Source organism: Carettochelys insculpta, chromosome 2 (genome assembly GCF_033958435.1).
Source record: "Carettochelys insculpta isolate YL-2023 chromosome 2, ASM3395843v1, whole genome shotgun sequence".
Lineage (NCBI taxonomy): Eukaryota > Metazoa > Chordata > Testudines > Carettochelyidae > Carettochelys > Carettochelys insculpta.
In genome coordinates, this window is record NC_134138.1 from 236,403,032 (window position 1) to 236,422,414 (window position 19,383).

At 46.6% G+C, this 19,383-nt stretch overlaps 1 protein-coding gene and 1 long non-coding RNA gene across 8 annotated transcripts in view; one reads left to right on the forward strand and one right to left on the reverse strand.

Annotated features, from left to right (window-relative positions):
• Positions 1 to 13,118, reverse strand: part of PTTG1IP2 (PTTG1IP family member 2) — a 58,299-nt gene extending 45,181 nt beyond the window's left edge. For 3 of the 7 annotated variants that reach the window (XM_074986246.1, XM_074986242.1, XM_074986241.1), the window contains exons 1-3: positions 12,924 to 13,118; positions 6,018 to 6,070; positions 368 to 470 (exon numbers count right to left, since the gene is read on the reverse strand). In XM_074986246.1, coding sequence (XP_074842347.1) covers positions 368 to 470; positions 6,018 to 6,070; positions 12,924 to 13,023 — 256 coding nt within the window. In that variant the 5' untranslated portion in view covers positions 13,024 to 13,118. Of the gene's footprint in view, positions 1 to 367; positions 471 to 6,017; positions 6,071 to 11,532; positions 11,606 to 12,923 lie in introns of those variants that run through there. The other 4 variants (XM_074986244.1, XM_074986240.1, XM_074986239.1 and 1 more) reach the window with 4 other exon arrangements.
• LOC142008895 (uncharacterized) lies at positions 13,088 to 16,763 on the forward strand. The gene is made up of 3 exons (XR_012644261.1): positions 13,088 to 13,210; positions 15,641 to 15,730; positions 16,481 to 16,763. It is a non-coding gene; the product is annotated as an uncharacterized LOC142008895 (long non-coding RNA).
• Positions 16,764 to 19,383: the final 2,620 nt, after the last annotated feature.

Genomic DNA, 19,383 nt, shown 5'->3' on the forward strand with positions numbered 1-19,383 from the left:
AAGCAGCAATATGCTTCTAGCATGCTGAATCCCCTTCACCTAATGCGAATGGTGTGTCACCCTATGTCACCTGTAGAGTTGGAAGAATCACGCCTCTAACTGTGAAGGGGCTGATGTGCTCACTGAGGCACTACCCTGAACCTCAAAAACCTGTTCCTATGGAGCTCATGCAGCGTACATTAGTGAATCTCACCTATTTAAAAATTAATCTTCCATTAGTGAATCTCACCTAGGATGATGCTCCTTGGCTGGAACATATTTAAAAACCAACTACTACATGGTAGTCAATATAATTCTTGTATAAAAACAATTATCTTACTATAGTTCAAATAAGTAATCCCATCTCTTTCTTACTGTTAGTACTTACTCCAACAAACACCCCATCGAGCATCAGAGAGTGGACACGATGATGGAAGAACACTTCTGACAGGGTAGTCCATACAAGTGTTGTTTGTGTTACACCAGAGGCACTGCACAGAAGAGAAACAAAGACATCTCAATTACTGAACATCGAATTTCAAACGGAGTACAAATGCTATATCCTGTGATCCTGAAGAATGATGCCTACAAAAGTTATGGAAGCTCTGGTTGCAGTTCTATAGTTAGGGCTAAACTGAGTTTCATACTCAGAAAAATGTTCAACTAAGGGGGGGAGGGAGGGAGAGAGAGAGTGTGTGTGGGGGGGAAATGGAGAGAATATGAGGCCCTGGCCTCGGCCCACCCTCTTGGAGTAAGAGGAGGCAAGAGCAGCCCATGTCCTGTGTCCCCAAGCTCCCAAACTCCTGCCCACAGCAAGTTGAGAGTCTTGGCTCCCTACAGCTGCCCACAAGGTCTTACCCTGACCTCGCCAGTGTCCAGAGCCTTGGGGGCCAAAAAACCCACATCTGAGCCACGATATGAACCACCCTGCAGCTGTCTTTGGTCACAGCATTCCTTTCATGCAGTGGTGTGCATCTTCTGTTGGAGAGCATGTTGAGCCAATTACTCACATTTGTGTTTGAGGGACAGCTGCGGGTGAGCCTGGTGCCTGCCACAGTGGTGATGTTGGGGCAGCACAGCCATACCAGAGGAGCTGCCTAGTCTGGGTGCTGACTCCCGCCAGTGGCCACCTGACATGCTGCTGCATTTGCAGTTGTGGTTCCTATTCCAGTCGCTAGAGCCTCACTACTCTGTAGACACCTCCTTTATATCTGGGGACATCTTCACCCACAGATATAAATTTAGTATCAATGCAGAATTCTATCCACACTATCCCTGGCACCCTGCTCACCGCCAACCATGCACAAGAGGTTCTTTTTTTTTCAAATCCGAATTTCTTTCAAATGGCTCTCAACACTTCCCAAGTGTACATCCTTCTCATTCAGCTTCTCTTTTGAAAACTTAATCAACAGCCACATCAGCAGCATGTGTTAGTCTGGTGTATGCCACCAGCCTGGTTCTCCCACTAATTAACTCCATAACGGCAATGATGGGAAGTGGTGTTAGTACACTTCATTGTCTCAATCCCACCATCTTCTTAAAACTCTCTGAAATACCATGTATTGTGACCACTTCAGGTCATGACTCTCAAGACAGTTCCTCTATTATAACCACTTCCTTAAGCCAACTCCCTTCCATACTCCAAATACAAGCTTCTACAGAACCAAGTCATATCCTTGCTGAAGATCATTAAAATGAATAGCAGTTAAGCCCTCCATTTATCATTCTTTCAAATGTCTGTCTCATTGCAAATATTGGGTCTGTAAGTACTTTTTTCCCTTTCCTAAAACCATGTTGTTTCTTTAAAAGCAGGAATAAAGGAGAAAGGCACAACAAACCCATTAAGCTCTAAACATAACTGTATGAGTACTGACTAGGTTTGCTATGGAGCACTATTAAGGGTGTTTGGGTACCCTAAATGTGCATTTAAATTCCTTAATGGGTTTTGATTTCTTTTCAATTTAACCCCAACTCTTAATTTACTGGGATTGCTATAATTCCAACATAGCTAAAATGTTTTTTATATTGAACTACTCACTTGTACTCGGCCTTAACTCTAGTTTAATTTTTACCTGCAAATATAACGTTGACACAAATAAAGAATTCCTTTACACAATTGAAACAGTGAAGAAATACAAAAATGGGCTGTCAATAGGAAACCCTTCAAAATCACATTTTAATAGGACTTACTTGCCACAGTGGAGTGGGGGACCTTTTCTGGGGTCAGGGAACACTAACCCATAGACCAACCAGTTGGGGTCCAAGGCGAATACATTTTGTGGGCCTCCTAGGCTCTGTGGCTGGTATGCAAGGGAAGTGATGGCTTCAGTGTAGGAGGGGAGTGTCAGGAAGCGGGCTTGGGGGCTGGGTGGGCAATGTGGGCAGGACGGGGATAAAGGAGAGGTATGGGGGAGGTCTAGGTGGGAGAGCGGTCCATGAAATGGGTGGAATGGAGCTCGGGGGGGGCGGGTGCAGGAGCAGTGAAGACATCTGGGCAACAGAGGGTTCAAACTACCTGGGCTGCAACCCTGGATGCATATGGCTCTGTGCCCACTCTCAGGAACTGCTCTCCGCTGCTCTGAAACCTCCAGGCAGCACTGCTGATGCCCCCTCCCCGCCCCCCTTTCCCAGATAGGGAAACAGCAGCAAATGGCAGTGGCACTGTGCCTCTTCCTGCTCCCCGCCCAAATGCGGGGTCTGGATCCAGCACGCGAGGCCTGGGGCTCCGCTCCTGAAACCCCACCACAGGCTAGATGCTTCAAGAGAGGAGCCCCAAGCCTCAGGGTCCTGATCCAGGCAAGCTGTAGACTGCATCTGGACTGCAGGCCGGGGGGTCCGTGAGATTACCTCTTGAAGCCATTAGCAATCCAACTGTACCACCAAGAAAACAGCTCTTGGAATCAATGAAGCATTTTTCAGAGCATGCAGTTTTCCTTCTTTACAGAAGTCATGTTAGAAAGCCACATGCAGACAAATAAAATTTGGGCATCAATGAGAATCACTCTCTTGAAGGTGGAGGAAGAACTGTTACTTATAGCTTGTGGTACAGTAGCCCCTCCCCCCCTTACACAATTTCGACTTGTATTTTTTGCAATAACGCAAATCGAAATTGTGAGTGGCAGGGATCCAGGATTCAGGCAGTTGCCTGGCTCCCCTCCACTAGTAGGGGCCCGGAAACTGATCAGTGCTGCTGCACTGGTCACTTTCCTGGCTCCCTGCCACTTGTGGGAAACCAGGAAAAACTTACCAGCATGACAGTGCTGGTCACTTACCTGGCTTCCACAAGTGGAGGGGAGCTGGGAGCCAGGCTGCTGCCTGGTTCTCCACTCCCCACCACTTGAAACTGATCAGCACAGTAACATTGGTCAGTTTCCCAGCTCCTGCAAACAGAGGGGAACTAGGAATCAAGCTGCCGACTGGCGCTGGGCTCCCTGCTGCTCACAGGAGCAAGGAGCCAGACGCAGCCAAACCTGGGGGACCCAAAGGCGGCAGGCTCCTCCTCCACCTGGTCCCGACTTGTGCAAAATTCAATTTACGTGCAGTTGCCCAGAAACACAATATACGTGCAAGTCGTGGGTCTACTGTATTCCAGTTGACTCAATTTTTTCAGGAAAAATGGGCACTTCACTTTTTCAAGAACAACTCAACAAGCAGAATGCTGTAATTTCCCCCAAACGAGTATCTTTACAGGATCAGTTTTCTACTAAGACGTTAAGACTGTGTCAGTTAACACAATCAAGCACAGCTTCTAATAATATGCAAGATAAACTGCATGAACATATCAAGAATGGTCTACCTAATATCGGCTTGACTGAAACAGAGTGACTGCTAAACTGCTGATGGCTGTATTAATGTGGAAAGGTCAGCCGCAGACTTTCTAGATATTCCCTGTGTAACCATTACACATGGATGCAGCCTCAAGGGTAGAAGACGTGTTACGTGATGGATCACAGGTTAAAATAAGAGAATTCTTTAACACTGGAATAAGGAACCTACGGCCTGTGGTGAGGATCCAGCCTGCAGCTTGCCTGGTTTGGGGCTCCCCTCTCCAGCATCCAGCCTGCTGCAGGGTAGAGAGTGTGCAGCCCCAAACTTCGGGGGCTGGATCTGACTGTGAGGGTCTGCCCAGAAGGTGGAAGAAGTGGCTCCATGCACTACCACCCAGCTGGGAGAGGAGAGGTGGAGACATCACAGAGAAGTGCTTCCTGAAGGATTTTTCCCAACTGTGGCCATACAGAACAGCAAGGGGCAGTGACTGGGAGCAGTAGGGGAAAAAGGGCATGGAGCCACATGTGCCCCCAGGGAGCTGTACCATGTAAGTCACCCTCCCACTGCCCCGACCCTGCACCCCCACCCCACTCCTGCACACTCCCTCCCTCCCAGACCTCACAGCCCAAGCCTGCTTCCTGGGCGGAAGTCTGCTTCCTGACAACCCCCTCCCACACTGAACCCCTCACTTTTGGCCCCACCTCCAGAGCCTGGGGGGACCCCCAAAAGCTACTAATCCTACCCCTCTCCCCACACTTTGGGGCTGGTGTGTGAAGGGAATGAGGGGAGTGTCTTTTTCCCTGTTTTTCCATTATAGATCACATCAGTGACGGTTTGCTCAAATCCTTGCAATCCAATTTCTACAGAATGAACGGGAAGCTTTTCAATCTCAGGAGACTGATGGCTAAAAGCAAGACCTCCACAACCCCAATCACCAAGCTCCAGTAGGCGAATGACAACATGATTGCTGCTATCTCCACTACAGCCCTTCAGACCACCTTAAGTGCTTTTGCTGAAGCATACAAGAACCTTGGCCTCACACTGAGCATCAAAGATCAAGGTGCTCCACCAAACCTCACCCATGGGACGACGTCATATACTTTCTATTGAAGTCAATGGAGAACTGCTGGAAAACGTGGAGCACTTCCCATACCTTGGAAATCATCTTTCCACTAAAGTCGACACTGATGCGGAAATTCAGCATCACCTGAGCCGTGCAAGCTTTGCTTTTGCCTAGTTGAGGCAAAGGGTCTTTGCAAACTGGGACTCTGTCCCAAGACTAAGCTTCTTGTATGCCATGTAGTGGTTGTTCCAATGCTACTGTATGCATGTGAAACCTAGACAACATATAAGCATCATGTGAAGGCACTTGAACAATGTCACTGACATTGCTTCAGAAGAATCCTAAATATCTCTTGGGAGAATAGGCACATGAGCACTAGCATCCTGGAAGAGTCAAACATAACCAGCATTAAAGCCATTATCATTCATCAACGTTGCTGGACTCGCTACATGGTTTGGGTGTCTGATCAGCACCTCCCAAAACAGATTCAGTTTTCCAAATTGGAGGAGCGCTGGGGGCCAGCGGAAGCAATAAGGACACGTCGAAGGGACACATGAAAAAGCGTAACATCAGTGTTGATACTTGGGAGAATCTTGCCCAAGACCGTCCCCCATAGAGAACAGTAATCCACAAGGGGCTGGTGCTATTTGAGAGGTCCTGGTGCAGTGCAGATGAGGAGAGTTGGAGAAGAAAGGAGCATTAAAAAAGTGCCCCGCACCCTTCCGACAATTAACAACACCTCCCCCTTCTGTGATAAGATCTGCAGCTTCAGAATCTGGCTCATCAGGTATTAGACTCACAAAGAGGAGTGTGACAGGAAGATGTCCTACTTGTTATCAAGTGGCCACCAAGAAAGAGTGCAGTTGATTTAGTGACTGTACAGTAAGACCAATACAGTGACCCAGGAATTCATATTTGTTACTTGGCTGGTGAAATGTGGTTATAGAATGTATCATGCATTTGGAACGTCTGCACTGTTTTTAACAGTCTGCTCTGAAGTAGGCATGCACAGTTGAGAGCCACTCCTGGCAGCAGGACACTTTCTAATGACTTATACTGTTTTGCTATCTCCTTTCTGCACCCCTTTCTCTGAGCCTATTCTGCACAGCTAAGGAGTTAGCTGTGGTAAGACATTTCAGCATCACCTTATTACATAAGCATCATCAGATTCTGACCCCCAAAATAGTAAAAAGATGCCAGAACTTACTGAAACATTTTTTAGACATTCTTCACAAGACTTCAAGGAGAAATCAGAGCATACTAGAAAGAAAAAAACAAACATGTTAATCAATAGCGTCAAATATTACAACTTTATAATATCAGCACATATGTATATTTAATCTATAAAATACATACAAATAAGAAACAGTGAGTTTGCCTCATGATTTTAAATCAAAACTTTCATTTCCATTAGAATTTTAACAAATAAAAGGTTGCAAACATTCAATTTCGCCTCCACGGCATTTAGAAAAAATGTAGAGCCAGGCATGAGCATAAATTTGCAAGAGATCAGTGAAAGAGAACTATTCTCTCTCAGGCAGTGGTGGGCAACCTGCAGCCCCTCAGGCTGCTATGTGTGGTCTGTAAGACATTTTGTTTACTGCTGCCCATGCACAGGGTTGACAGATTTTGCTCGTTTCTGTTTGCAGTTTTTTTTCCCCCCCCTACAAATATTACCCAAGTGACACACACAAAGTAAGGGCATGTTAAGTGAGATACTTGCTGATTGCACACAACACTGAGAGCCCTGTGCTCCCTCTGCATCTAGTCAAAGTGCAGCTACAATTCAGTCAGAACCTGCTGCAAATTCTAAGTACACAAGTGCAGTTAGCAAAACTACCCTATCGCAGGCAGCCATCTTCATTATGACAATCTTGCAATTCACTGAGATGAAAGGGGGCCACTCATGCAGCCCACTCACCAGCTTAGATTACCCATCACTGCTCTACAGATATGTCCACGCTGGCAGGTACAGTGCTGGTCACAGAACACTGCAGGGAATCTGCTGTTGTGTGTCCAGACTGTACTCGTTGCGAGGATGGAAAGCATCCACATTAGGAGATCTTGCAATGGCACAGATAGCGGGATAGCTACTGCAATGCACTTCTGTGAAACTGGCCAGGTGCTGTGGAAGGCTTTGCAATGTCACACAAGGCAGGTTTCCTCATCCCTGTTGCTCCATAGTCATCAATTTACATGTAGAGGTGGAGTGTGTGACAGAGTGTGTGTGTAGTGGGGAGACATCAGCATGATATCTTGTAAGTTCAGACAGCAGCAAGACCCACCCCCTCTTGAGGTGGGGAAGGAACCCTCAACATCAGCTCCATCCCCCTCCCCAGCTCTCTGCACAGCAGTGTCACACACACACACCCTCTGTTCTGTGTTCAACAGCAGGAGCACCCCACCTGAATGATTTGCTCTGGAGTCAATCAGCACAGCATACAGGCTAACAAATACACACACCCAGCCAAATTCAAAACAATTAGATGAGTGGCCACTTGAGGAATTATGGGACATTTCTGGAGACCAGTTACTATGAAGAAAACAGTTGGGGTGTTTATACGGATATCCCAGCACTGTACACAGAGCACAGAAAGCTCTACACCTCTCCTCGAGGCGATTTACACTAAGTGCCTTGCCAGCATGGACACTTTAGGAGTTACTGAGCTGGGAGCCAATTTACGGCACTCTAACTTGACGGTGTAGACAAGGCCTAAGAAGATTATTGAAGACTTAGCCTGTGACCTATGAGTTTTGGGCATGGTTAACATCTTTAAATTGAATTGAAAGTGATTTGGAATTTCAATAAAAGAATTTCTGAGGTCTTCAGCTTTGAAAGCCATTGTTTGGCTTTTGCTTACATGGATTTAGTGCCCTTTTTTTCTTCTTCTTTTATAAAAAAAGTTTAAAGAATGTTTAGAAAGGTTTTAAAAAAATCAAACCTAATGACCGGAACGCTCCCATTTTAAAAGGAAAAGTTTCTGAAGACAAGAGACCAAATTAGTTAGCAAAATGTTCAACAAGAACGGTTAGGGATGTTTTAAAAGCCAAGGGATAAAGGAAGATTTAATTAATACTTTAGCTCCATTTTACAGATAAAAAAAATCTTCAAACAAAAAACCCATTGTTTATGTTGCCTGAGAACAACTACAGCTACCAGTTATGACAATCTTTCAGCTGCATGTGACAGGATGCTACTTGGTTTAATCGTTGCAGAAAAAAGTTTAGAGGTTCAGGTTTGTGAAAATCCATCCAGCCACTCCCTTGCCCTTGGAGTCTGGTTTTATCTGCAGCACAAGTAGAACTGCTTCTTTTCACTGGTCCAATGAAATACCTCCCTCTTGACCTACGAAAAGTTCGTTCAATATACCTGCATACCAACCTGTGATTTTTTCACCTACTGTGTCAGGGGTGCTGGTGGGAGGGAGGGAGTCTCTCCCCCCCACCTTAAAACTGGCGTAACACCATTAATTCATTTCACACAAGCAACACATAGCAAATCAGTTTGTAATGACTTTTAGTCAGAAATACAGCTGTTCTTTTACAGAGCACCATTTATTAGTCAGTTATTTTTTAACTCTACACAAATTGTCAAAGAGATGTATTTCTTTTCCCAAAACATCTAGAAGACATTTAAATGTCTACATTTTCTAAATCATTGTCTTGCCACTTTGATATTAATTATTAGCATACAAAGTTGTGCTTTACTGGTATATTCTGAATAAATTTAATTAATACACTTTAAAAACCTCTGATTAGTTTGCATTTTATCAGCATGTAACCAATGCAATCAAGAAACTCAGATTCTAATAGTGGGGCCAATACACCAACCTCAAATAAAAATGGAAATAAAAATTTAGCAAAAAATAATGACCTCTGTAACAAATATTTCTTTTCTCACTAAATTTAAGTTTTCATGAGTGTTATGCTACATGGACAAAAAAGTGTATGCGCCAAAACCAGAGCTACAAATCTGAAGTGCCTCAATGATGTTCAAGAAATGGACTGGTAAAAGTAAAGGAATACCAGAGATTTTAAAGTTTTCTTTTAAATGAGCAACCTTTTGTAACTGAAGGTCATTAAAAGTAAAAATGAAGCAAACACCCACGAGAAGTACATCAAGAAAGCAAATGGGGTGCAAGGCTTGTGTAACTTAGTGAAATTTCATAGGTTCTTGGGAAGACAGTATTCAGGGATTTATGCTCTTTAGAGGCCTGGGGCCTACATAACAGACACATTTCTTTAGATTTAGATAAACACACATATAAAAGCTCTAAATGCCGCTTATTGAAAAATCCTACAATCAATATGCAGTTCACTCTGCCTCACTCCTCTGACAAAGTATCAGTTCATAGTTTAATAAACTAACACTCTATTACACCTGACACGCTCCTCAGAGCCATCAAAATGATAATAGAAAAAAAAAAGGAATCGACATTTTAAGATGTTTTGTTTATTGTCATTACAACATGTAAGATTACTATAAGATGGGGGACTGCAACCTGCAGCTCTTTAAAGACTTCTTTGTGGCTCCCAACACTATAACTACCAAGTAAAAATAAAACCATCCTGATTTTTGATAAACAGTGAGTGTCTAAAAGAGACTGCAACCCCTAAGCAGACACACAAAATCAAAGCCTGGAAGATTGACCCTGAGGAGGTTGAGCTTGAAGGCTAGTGTAGATGCAGGTCAAGTAGCATAAATGCAGCTAGTTTTTTGGCAACACCAGAGACCATGAAACAAGGAAAGCCATTCATGGATGGCGAATATATAAAAGAGTGCTTCATCAAAATATAAGAGCAGCTGTACAGTGATTTCAAAAACAAAAATCTAGCTTCCGCCAGAGACACAGAAGGTTGGGGAGTGAGTCGGAAAGATAGTAATACATATTTTATTTCCTTACACTTTGCATGTGTGTGTTTTGTAAGAAGTTGGTGGAATCCCTGCAACAAACACATATCACATTACCGGGGGGCAGCAAATAAAACAGCACCATCTTTCACACCATAAATACTGCAAGCTCTCTTTTCCTTTTCAAAATCAAGACTTTATTAGCAACATAATCAAAACAGATACACTATCATAACCCACAATGCACTGCATATATTAAAGGGGGAGTTATCCCAAAGTTTCAAGATCACATATCACTTGCTATTTAGATATGAGTTATCAAAATTTTTTGTTTTGATAATATATAGACTAGCACAGCTATCTCTCTGTTACTATTTAGATACAAGTTCTTTGTTGGGCTTTTAGATGTTCACCATTTACTGAAACAATGAAGAGGGGTTTTGTTTGTTTTTCAAAATAAACTTTGCAATTATAGCACTGGGAGCCACAAAAAAATCCTTTTAAGAGCTGCATTTGGTTCTGGAGCTGCAGGTTGCAGACCTCTGAGAAAATCACTGTGTGTGATCTCTTCTTAAAACAGAGGTTACAAAAATTATGGTTTGACATAATTTATTAAGAACCATCTCATTCACATGCATTGTGGCTCTTGAATTACTGAGTTGTTTTTTTTTTAAATGAATTTGAAAAAGTGGCTCTTCTTGCTATTTTGGTTGCCCACTACTGCTAAAAGTAAAAGATTAGTGAAAATACTTTTGCTGATTTTCAATGTGTTTCACTCTGTGCACTTTACAGCACTTATATCGTGGTCCCTTCTGGCTTTGAAAACTATGACTCTCATACAGGATTAAGCTACCATGACCACTGTATATGCATCCCCACTAGTGGAATGTACCACTTAAACAATATCAGGACAAAAAAAGCAGTCAAGTAGCAGTTTACAGACTAACAGAATAATTTCTTAGGTGAGCTTTCGAAAGCTCACCTAATAAAATTATTTTGTTAGTCTTTAAACTGCTACTTGACTGCTTTTTTGTCCCGATAGTATATAGTCTAGCACGGCTCCCTCTCTGTCACTATATCAGGACAGTTAAAGTTGTATAATTTTGTACATATAAAAGCTCTAAGATTTTACTGTATGTTAAAATACACCTTTTCCCCCAACCTACAGACATGGCCTAGAAAAAGGTGAAGACCTGAATGAAGCAAGCACATCAAATTCCCACACAAGTAATCAAATAGATTTGCATTCCCAAACCACAGAACCTCAACAAAGATGTTAGCTGCTCTGGCTCCTGTTGGTTCATCCCTAATAATTTAGTTCCAAAATTTAAAAAAAAAAAAAAGTTCTCTCGCCATCATACGTTGAGCAGCGGAGGGGATGAGGACATTTACTATTTCTTTTCTCTTTCCGAAAGAGATAGGATTCAATCTGAGCAGCCTAACTATTAATTACCATGTACTTTTCACAATCCACTTTAATGAAAATTAGCCATATTTAAACATTTCCTTAAAATAACTATTAAAGTTGATTTTTTTTTTTTTTAAATCAACAGCCTTCAACGGTCTGGCACAGTTCGGGTGCCTACTGAATAACCAATATGGCAACAGTCCAATCAATCAAGAATACATCAGCTATCTACCATTACAAATGCACCCATCCCTCACATACAGAGGCAAAACAAGAGACCCTCACAATTCACAAAATAGCAATTTTGACTATTCACTTATGTATTCCAACCAGTGCCCTGACCCACCTCCCACTGCACCCCATTCCCCAGCCTAGGAAGTGGGGGGGGGGGACTGGAACATGGTCTTGGCGACCTGTTGCAGGATGGCCGCAGCTGTCAGGCCCCACCACCTCCACACTCACCAGGTATGCTGTGCCACACCTCGCTGCCTTCCCAGCCCACTGTACCTTGCTTCTCCGCAGGCAGCATCCCACTACCTGCAGAGAAACAAGGCAGTGGGCTTGTGGTTTAGCAGGATGGAGCAGACTGCCGCCCCGCCCCCCCTCATGATGAGTTTGGGGGGAGAGGAAGAAAAGCCACCCTTGCTGTCTGTCTCTGCTCCACCTGGCCCTTAGGCCCACATAATCTCAGGGCTCAGCTGCCTGGAAGACAGGGAGGGGAAAGGGGAGAACAGGGGTCTCCAGAACACAGATTGCCCCAGGCCTTCCCCCTTCTTCAGGACAGCCCCACCCCACAATCCCAGTACAGATTTTGCTATTCACAGAAGTGTCAGAAAGGTATCCCTTGCAAATAGTCAGTGTTTCCTGTGTTCTCTGATGACAACAAACCATTTGTAAACACTGCTGCTCTACCAAACTGACCAGTTCTCAAACACAAATGAATGGCAGGAAGATTTTAGCTAAAATTTACACATCGGGGATTCTGCCACTAATCTTTCGGAGGCCATCGTTTTACCTGCCTAGCACGCGTCTCCTAGAGCGCAGTCCCACCCCGCCAGAACAGCGCTCATAAAGAACTGGAGTCCTGGCAGCCGAGGCTTGGTTTACGCTGCAGGGTTAGGTCAACACAAGACCTACACATTTAAGTTGACTTAGGCCAGCCTGCAGCCATCGCGGTACTTGCTGCCGTGGCTGGTGTCCGCATCACACACACGCTAACCAGAAGCACGTCCATCAGCTCAACCCTGTGGGGGGCTGACAGGCGCAGTCCTCCAGCCTGGGGCAGACGGGCGGAGCTGCCCCGTCTCCTCTCCCTGCCACCCGCGCCCAGCAAGGGCAGACTGCGAAGCGGGCCCTGCTTCGGGGAGGGAGCCGGCAGCGGTGGGGGCAGCGCCAACGGGGAGCCCACTTCGCCTCACGCCCTGTCTACACTGCGACGTTATGTGCAGAAGCCGCGACCCGCCGGGGCAGCCACCGCAGAAACAAGCCGAGGCCCCGCCCCCCGGCCCGGGCAGTTCCTGGTGCTCCCGGGGGCGCGCCCGGGGCTGCGCCCGGTTGTACCGGATGGCAGCCTGTGCACCCGGCGCCCAGGCGGCCCTGCCCCGCGGGCGGGGAAACGCTGCCCGACCTACGTGCCCCAGAGCACGCGGCCCCAGCGGGTGGGAAGGCAGCAGCCTCTGCCCCCCTTCGAGGCCAGGCTCCTGGCGACCGCCCACCCCCAGGGCCGGGGCGCCCCCTCGCCCAGAGGCCCCCGCATGGGGCATCCCCTCCCCTAACCCCCGGGCGCCCCCGACCAGCCCCCAGCCGCTCCCTGCCTGTCCCGCCGGGGGGCGCGCGGCCCCGCCCTTCCTCACCCGCTGCGGCCGCGGCCGGCTCTGCAGGGCCCGCTCCCGTCCCCGGGCAGATGAGGGCCAGGCCCGGCAGCCAGAGCGCGCAGAGCCGCACGGCCTCCATCCCCGCGCGCTCCGCTCAGCGGGACCGCTGCCCACCGCCGCCTTCGTACGCCGCGTGCCGGGAACCGCAGCCCCGCCCGTCGCCCCCCGCGCAGGCGCCCTGCGAGCCGCGGAGCGGCGGCCTCTAGCGGCAGCCGGCGGCTCTGCTGCGCGCTCCGGTCTGGGCTCTGCGGGCTCCATGGGGCACGGTAGGTTCGTGCGTGTGGCGCTGACAGGGCAGCAGCGCCGGCCTCTTCCCCCCCTTCTGCCGCTGGGGTGGCTCCCCGCGTGGCTCACTCCGCCCGGGGCCCCCACCCTCCCTGCCGCGCAGCGCCCCTGTGCTGAGGAGTTACTGGAGTCACGCGCTCCAGGTCCCGGGCTGGGCGCTGGCACCAGCCTAGCTCCAGGGGCGTGAGGCAGCGCAGGCACTTCCCCGGGCCTGGGGCTGATTGCACGGAGCACGTGTCTTCGCAGAGTGATGGGCTCAGCGGTGATCCCCTTTGCTGCTGGTCTGGCGATGCACGCACATCTCACAGAGCTGGAAGGGACCTCAGGAGGTCATCAAATCCAGTTCCCTGCCCTTTGGCAGGACCAAGCACCATCCTCCTCCCCCCCATCCTTTTTTTTAAATCTGTTTGCCCCAGATCCCTAAATGGACCCCTCAAAGATTGAGCTCATAACCGTGGGTTTAGCAGGCCAATGCTGAAACCACTGAACTCTTCTCCCTCTGGGTGGTCATTCAATAATGAGCAGGATGTCTTCATGTCACCCTCCTCTTGGGGAGTCAGTGGATGGCTGATCAGCCCGATTCTGGAGCCAAAGGTCTTATCTCAGAAGGTGTCGGTAGCTATTGGAGGGAGGTGAAGCACTTTTTGCTGCTCTTTTCTGGGAGGAACTATTGCAGCCCCAGTCCCTCTGCTGCTTTACTAACTCTAGCATCAGTCTCACTCGACTTCAAGGTGTCCAGTGTCCCTGAAGGGCCAGCTACCTGGAGTTTAAAGCAGCACTTTGCTTGTGCTAGAGATTTTTGTATATGGAATGGAGTTGAGTGGGGGTAACGCTAATTGGGCTGAAAGGAAAGACATCCTTTGCTGGACTGCAGAAAGAGTCTGAGGGGGTCCCTACTGCAAAAGGCTACTTTGTGGGGCTGCCTACTTGACTATCTTTGTCCTTCATATACAGCAAACCCTGGAGATATGCACAATTGAGTTGTGTGTGTCAGGTCAACACGACTGCTGCCCATGACAGGAGTGGTTTCCTGGTCCCCAGAGTGGCAGGGAGCTGGAAGTCAGCAGGGAGCTGGAAACCAGCCGGCAGCCTGGCTCCCAGCTCCCTCCTGCAGAGCTGGGAAGCTGACCTGGGCAGCAGCACTGGTCAGTTTCCTGGCTCTGAGTACTAGAGGGTAGCTGGGGTAAGGCTGCCCCTGGTTCCCAGCTTCCCTCCACTGGCTGGAGCCAGGAAACTTACCAAGACTGCTACCCTGGTCAGTTTCTTGGCTGTGAAAAGGGAGGGGAGCCAGGCTGCTGTCTGGTTCCCAGCTCCCCACTGCTTGTGGGACAGGGAAGCGGACCAGCTCATGGATGGTCAGTGTCCTAGGTCCCCTAAGTGGTTGGGAGCTGGGAACCAAGCAACAGCCTGGGTCCCATCTCCCCACCACCTGTGGGATCCAGGAACCAGGCTGTCCCCTGGTTCCCAGCTCCCTGGCGCTCTGGGAGCCAGGCAACTGACAAGCCCTGGTGGGCTTGGCACAATATTGTTGTTATAGACAGAGCTTTTATTCTGGTGGTACGTGCTGGTGCTGTGCACTGGCACTTCCTCACCAGGGTTCCTGCACATGCGGCTTCCGGAGGAGCGCAGCACCCCAGCTGACTCCTAGCTACAGGGCTGATGGAACCCCCCACAACCACATGGAGCTGGAGACCTCACTGACCCCGCAGCAGCGCAGGACCAGGAGCTGGAGCCCCCACTGCTCCTCAGGAGGCCCCAGACATGGAACCAGCAGTGGTGGGGGGAGCTGAGGAGTAGTACCAGCTCCTTTTTTATTTTATTTTATTTTATTTGACAAAAAAAGCATGGATTATAGACCCCATTGTGGTAGGTACTGTATGAACGTAGAGAGATTTTGTGTCACCATCACCATTCCTCCCAGCCACATGGAAGGGTGTGTGAGGAGGAGAGAAGATGTACAGTTGACTTCCTTGTTAGTAGGAATGGAATGGAGGAAATAGAATGTAAGAAAGAGGGGACAGGTGTAGGCCCAGATCCTTCAAAGTCTTTAAGCCACAGAGACTGAGAATGGAAACAAGCAGGAAGAATTTCGTTAGTCTTTAAAAAATCTAATGTCTGGTATGTGTCACATATTGCTTTGGTTAGAAGCACAAGGTTTTTATCAGTTTTGTACAAAAGAATATTATCTCTTGAATACTTGGTATATGTTCCTGACATTTTCTCAAAGCTTGAAACCAGTAGCTAGAGTTTCCATTACATGTACTGAATTATGGCAGAAGCAGAACAGGAGTCATCTAGCTAATTCTAACATGCTGTTTCAGATACTTTTAAGTATGCAAGGAAGAATGGCTTCTATAAAACAGCTCAAATTACAACTCAGTAATTTTGTCTTTTCCCTGAATTGTTTTTAGCACATTCTTTAGAACATTTAAAGAAAATGGCTTTCAAAGGAAGCAACAAGTTATGACAGAGCATGAAAACTTGAAATAAGAGAATTGCTTGTAAGTTATATGGAAACCTTGTAATTGCTTGACCCTTCTGATTTATTCCACTAGAAGCCAAGATATAAGCATAATGTTTGAACAGATATTGTAATTCTGTTACAATACCATAGTTATAAAAATGAATCACTTTTTTCTTCTGATTGGGTAACCACTCCTTCAGTTGTTACAAATCCCGGGTAAAATGGAATGAAAAGTTATGATCCCATCCCCAGAAACATGATTTGGAACCAGTAAAAGATTTAATCTGAATACCAAACAACCCTCTTTTTCCAAAAATTTTTTAATTAGAAAAAGTTCAGGTTTTTAACCAGGTCTAGTTTCATATTTCATAATTTTCTTATCAAATACAAGTAATTACAAATAAATGATTTTATAATTGTCAGTCTGGAAATCTTAGCCTGTGCTCTGAGAGTTAAGAGGAAGTATTCCCATTTTTCTGCATTAACAGCAGCAATAAGGTTCTAAAGATCAAATTTGTTCTTCTACCCAGCTAACCATCATCACCTTCTGTGGGTTTCTCCTTGTGTAACGATATGGAACTTTAGTAAACAATTTAGTTAATAATAAACTGAATTGAATAGAATCCAAGTTATTGTTCTTCATCTTTTTGTTGTTGTTACTGTACTGATTCTGCAGGGCTCACAAGGCTGCTTTTGTTGTTGCTGTCATTGTTAAACATTCTTGATAGTGTGTCAATTCACATGATACTCAAGTTTGTGACTAACTTAAACCTATGGCTACATCTAGATGGATTTGTCAGCAGAAGTTTGATTGGGAAGACAGATCGCGTCCAGACCACCAAAGCACATTGAAAAAGTGATCCACTCTGTCCACAGAGAGGGGCCAGACTGCCTGGCCGCTCTATCAGCAAAATGGCCACCTGGAAGCATAGCAGACAGGGTTGCCCAGTGTCCCAGAGGCCTTTTTGGTCAACAGACGGCCCCCTGGAACATCCAGACCGGCTTTCTGTCAACAGTAATCTGAAGACGTGGGTTGTACCACAAAAGCTCATTACCTAATAAATGTGTTAGTCTTTAAGGTGCTACAGGACTGCTTATTGTTTGTGCAGCCACACTTTGACTTCCAGTAAATTTGGTTACTACCTGGTCCCCACATATTCCCAGTCTTGGATTTCCCCCCAACCCCCATCAAAACCATGTGTTCTGCACTGTCCGGCCATCTTTTGGACAGCCCAGCTATATCAGGTCTATTAGGAATCAACATGCAACAATCTCCTATGTTAAATGGAGTTACAGTAAACCCTCGAAATGCGAGATTTTGAGTTGCGGTTAACTTGCATTAATGCGAGTTAAATGCAACTCAAAATCCCGCTCCCCCTGGCTCCGGCTCAACTTCACCCCCCCCAGCCCCACACTCACCACCTGCGCCCGGCTCTGACTCTGGCTCACCTTCCACCTCTGTGCCCGGCTCCAGCTCACCTGGCTCTCACCTCTCCTCACACATGGCTCTGGTTCAACACCGCCCCCTGCACACGTCTCTGGTTCCATCCTCCCGCCCTGGTTCAAAGCCCCCTGTGGCCTGGCTCACCATTCGAGCAGAGTTCCAGCTCACCAGCCCCACACATGGCTCTGATTCAGTCCCCCACCGACCCCAGTTCACCCCTCCCCCAATGTGCATCTCCAGCTCACCTCCATCCCATGCCTCCCCAGCAGCCCTAACCCACCTCCAGGCTTAACCCCCTGCCCTCTCCCACAGCTAGGGTGAACATATCTCCCTGTCTCAAATACGGGACAGGGAGATATGTGGGGGAGGGGCAGCTCCTCCTGGCTGCACCAAGCCCTGGGGAGCTGGCCTGTCCTGTCCAGCCCAGGGGAAGTGGCAGCTGTGGGAGCTCCCCACCTGGAGCCCCAGGGAAGGGGAAGCCTCAGGTGTTCGCGGCCCTGGAGGCCCCGGGAAGTGGCAGCCGTGGGCATTCCGCTGGGGAAAAGGCTGCCCCCAACTTACACAAAATGTGGGGTACATGAGGTTGTGTGGGAACACAACCCTCGCATAAATCGAGGGTGTACTGTACTGAGACAATTCACACACTGGATTTGTTTGTATATGAAGAACAAAAACAGTTTAGTTAAACACAAGGAGATTGAAGTAAGCACAAGTATAACACACCGTAGTCAGAAGTGGTTACCAGAGAAATAAAGACAAGACGTGTCTTATTACTAAAGCTTAACAAACTAGACTGGATTGAAAGTGAAGTCATTTATTGGATGTTTTAAATAACTTTGCTGACCAAGCCCTCAGGCCAGGATCTGCTCCCAAAGACCAACAAACGTTTCTTTTGTCTCCTTAGGTGACAAGTCAAGAGATGGATTGAGAAAGATACCTTGGGTGGCATTACTTTTATATGGGCTGAAGCTGGTGGGGAGCACTTTTGACCACCAGCTGTTACAACTAACAACTCTTGTCACGCATACAAGGCTTGGCAAGAATTTCCTACACAAGCTAAAGAAAGTTCTTCTTAGTGAAATAAAAGGCACAGTTCAGTTAGAATTGCCAAATTCATTGTTCAGCAGAATGGCTCATTGTATTGAATTTCACCTCTCAGTTACATTAGTGTATTGTGGGGAGATTTATGGTTATGATAACTTAGTTTAAAATGACAAGCCAAGTGCTTTAAAACTCATGTTTCAATTAAAATTGGCAGCATGTAAATAGCCGTTGGCATTTGGTCTTCTCTAATACTTCAAACAGAGAATAATAATGGATTTTTTGGATATGGTACACACTGAATGGATAGATTCTAGACAGGGTTCAGTGATTCTTGTTGAAAAAAATTTGACTTGCCTAGACAATGTGTCTAGTCATTAAATGCCAATTTTAAGGCTTCCAGATTGCTGGATGAAAGGTCAGGTTTGTGCTTTTGCTCAACGGTATTGTACAAGGAAACCTGGCTGCATTACTTTTATCCTGCCAAAAAATAGTATTTGTGTTTATTTGTGTCATTTTATAAAGCATAGTTCCAGACATGAGTCAAATTATGGCAGCAAAAATCATTAGCATTGTTTCATTTTGTGTGCAAACCAAAATTTGTAATTTTATATAGGAACATGGGATCCATTATCACAGAGCATATCACTATTTATACATATCATATTTAATACAGCATCTTGACCAGGGCAATAGCCTACATCACACATTTCTGGAGAAGTTAAAGAGAAAAACGCTTTTGTCTATTATGATACCAGCTCTCAGCTTCAGCAGTACAATCCTACCAGACTTCCCTGAAACAGAAAGCTACTGTCCTGAGAAACAACTGCTCTTGTTTCATTCCACACTGCTAGTCAGTATTTGGAGCATGATTCTGCACTGATAGGATCTGAGGAATTCAGAGATGGCCATTTGGATACTGTGCCAGGTAGATATTGTCAGCAAACAAATGTGTACATTTGTAAAACAGAGACTTTAAGGTCAGATGAGGCCATCACAATATAACCTGACCTCCTGCAAGTTGCAGGCCACAGCAGCTCACACACGCACTTCTGCAATAGGTCAGAACCTATTGCTGAGCTACTGAAATCCCAAAGTTATGATCTAAAGACTTCAAGTTATAGAGAATCCACCACTATCACTGGTTTAAACCTGCAAGTGATCTGTGTCCCATGCTGCACAGCAAGGCGAAAACTCACAGCATC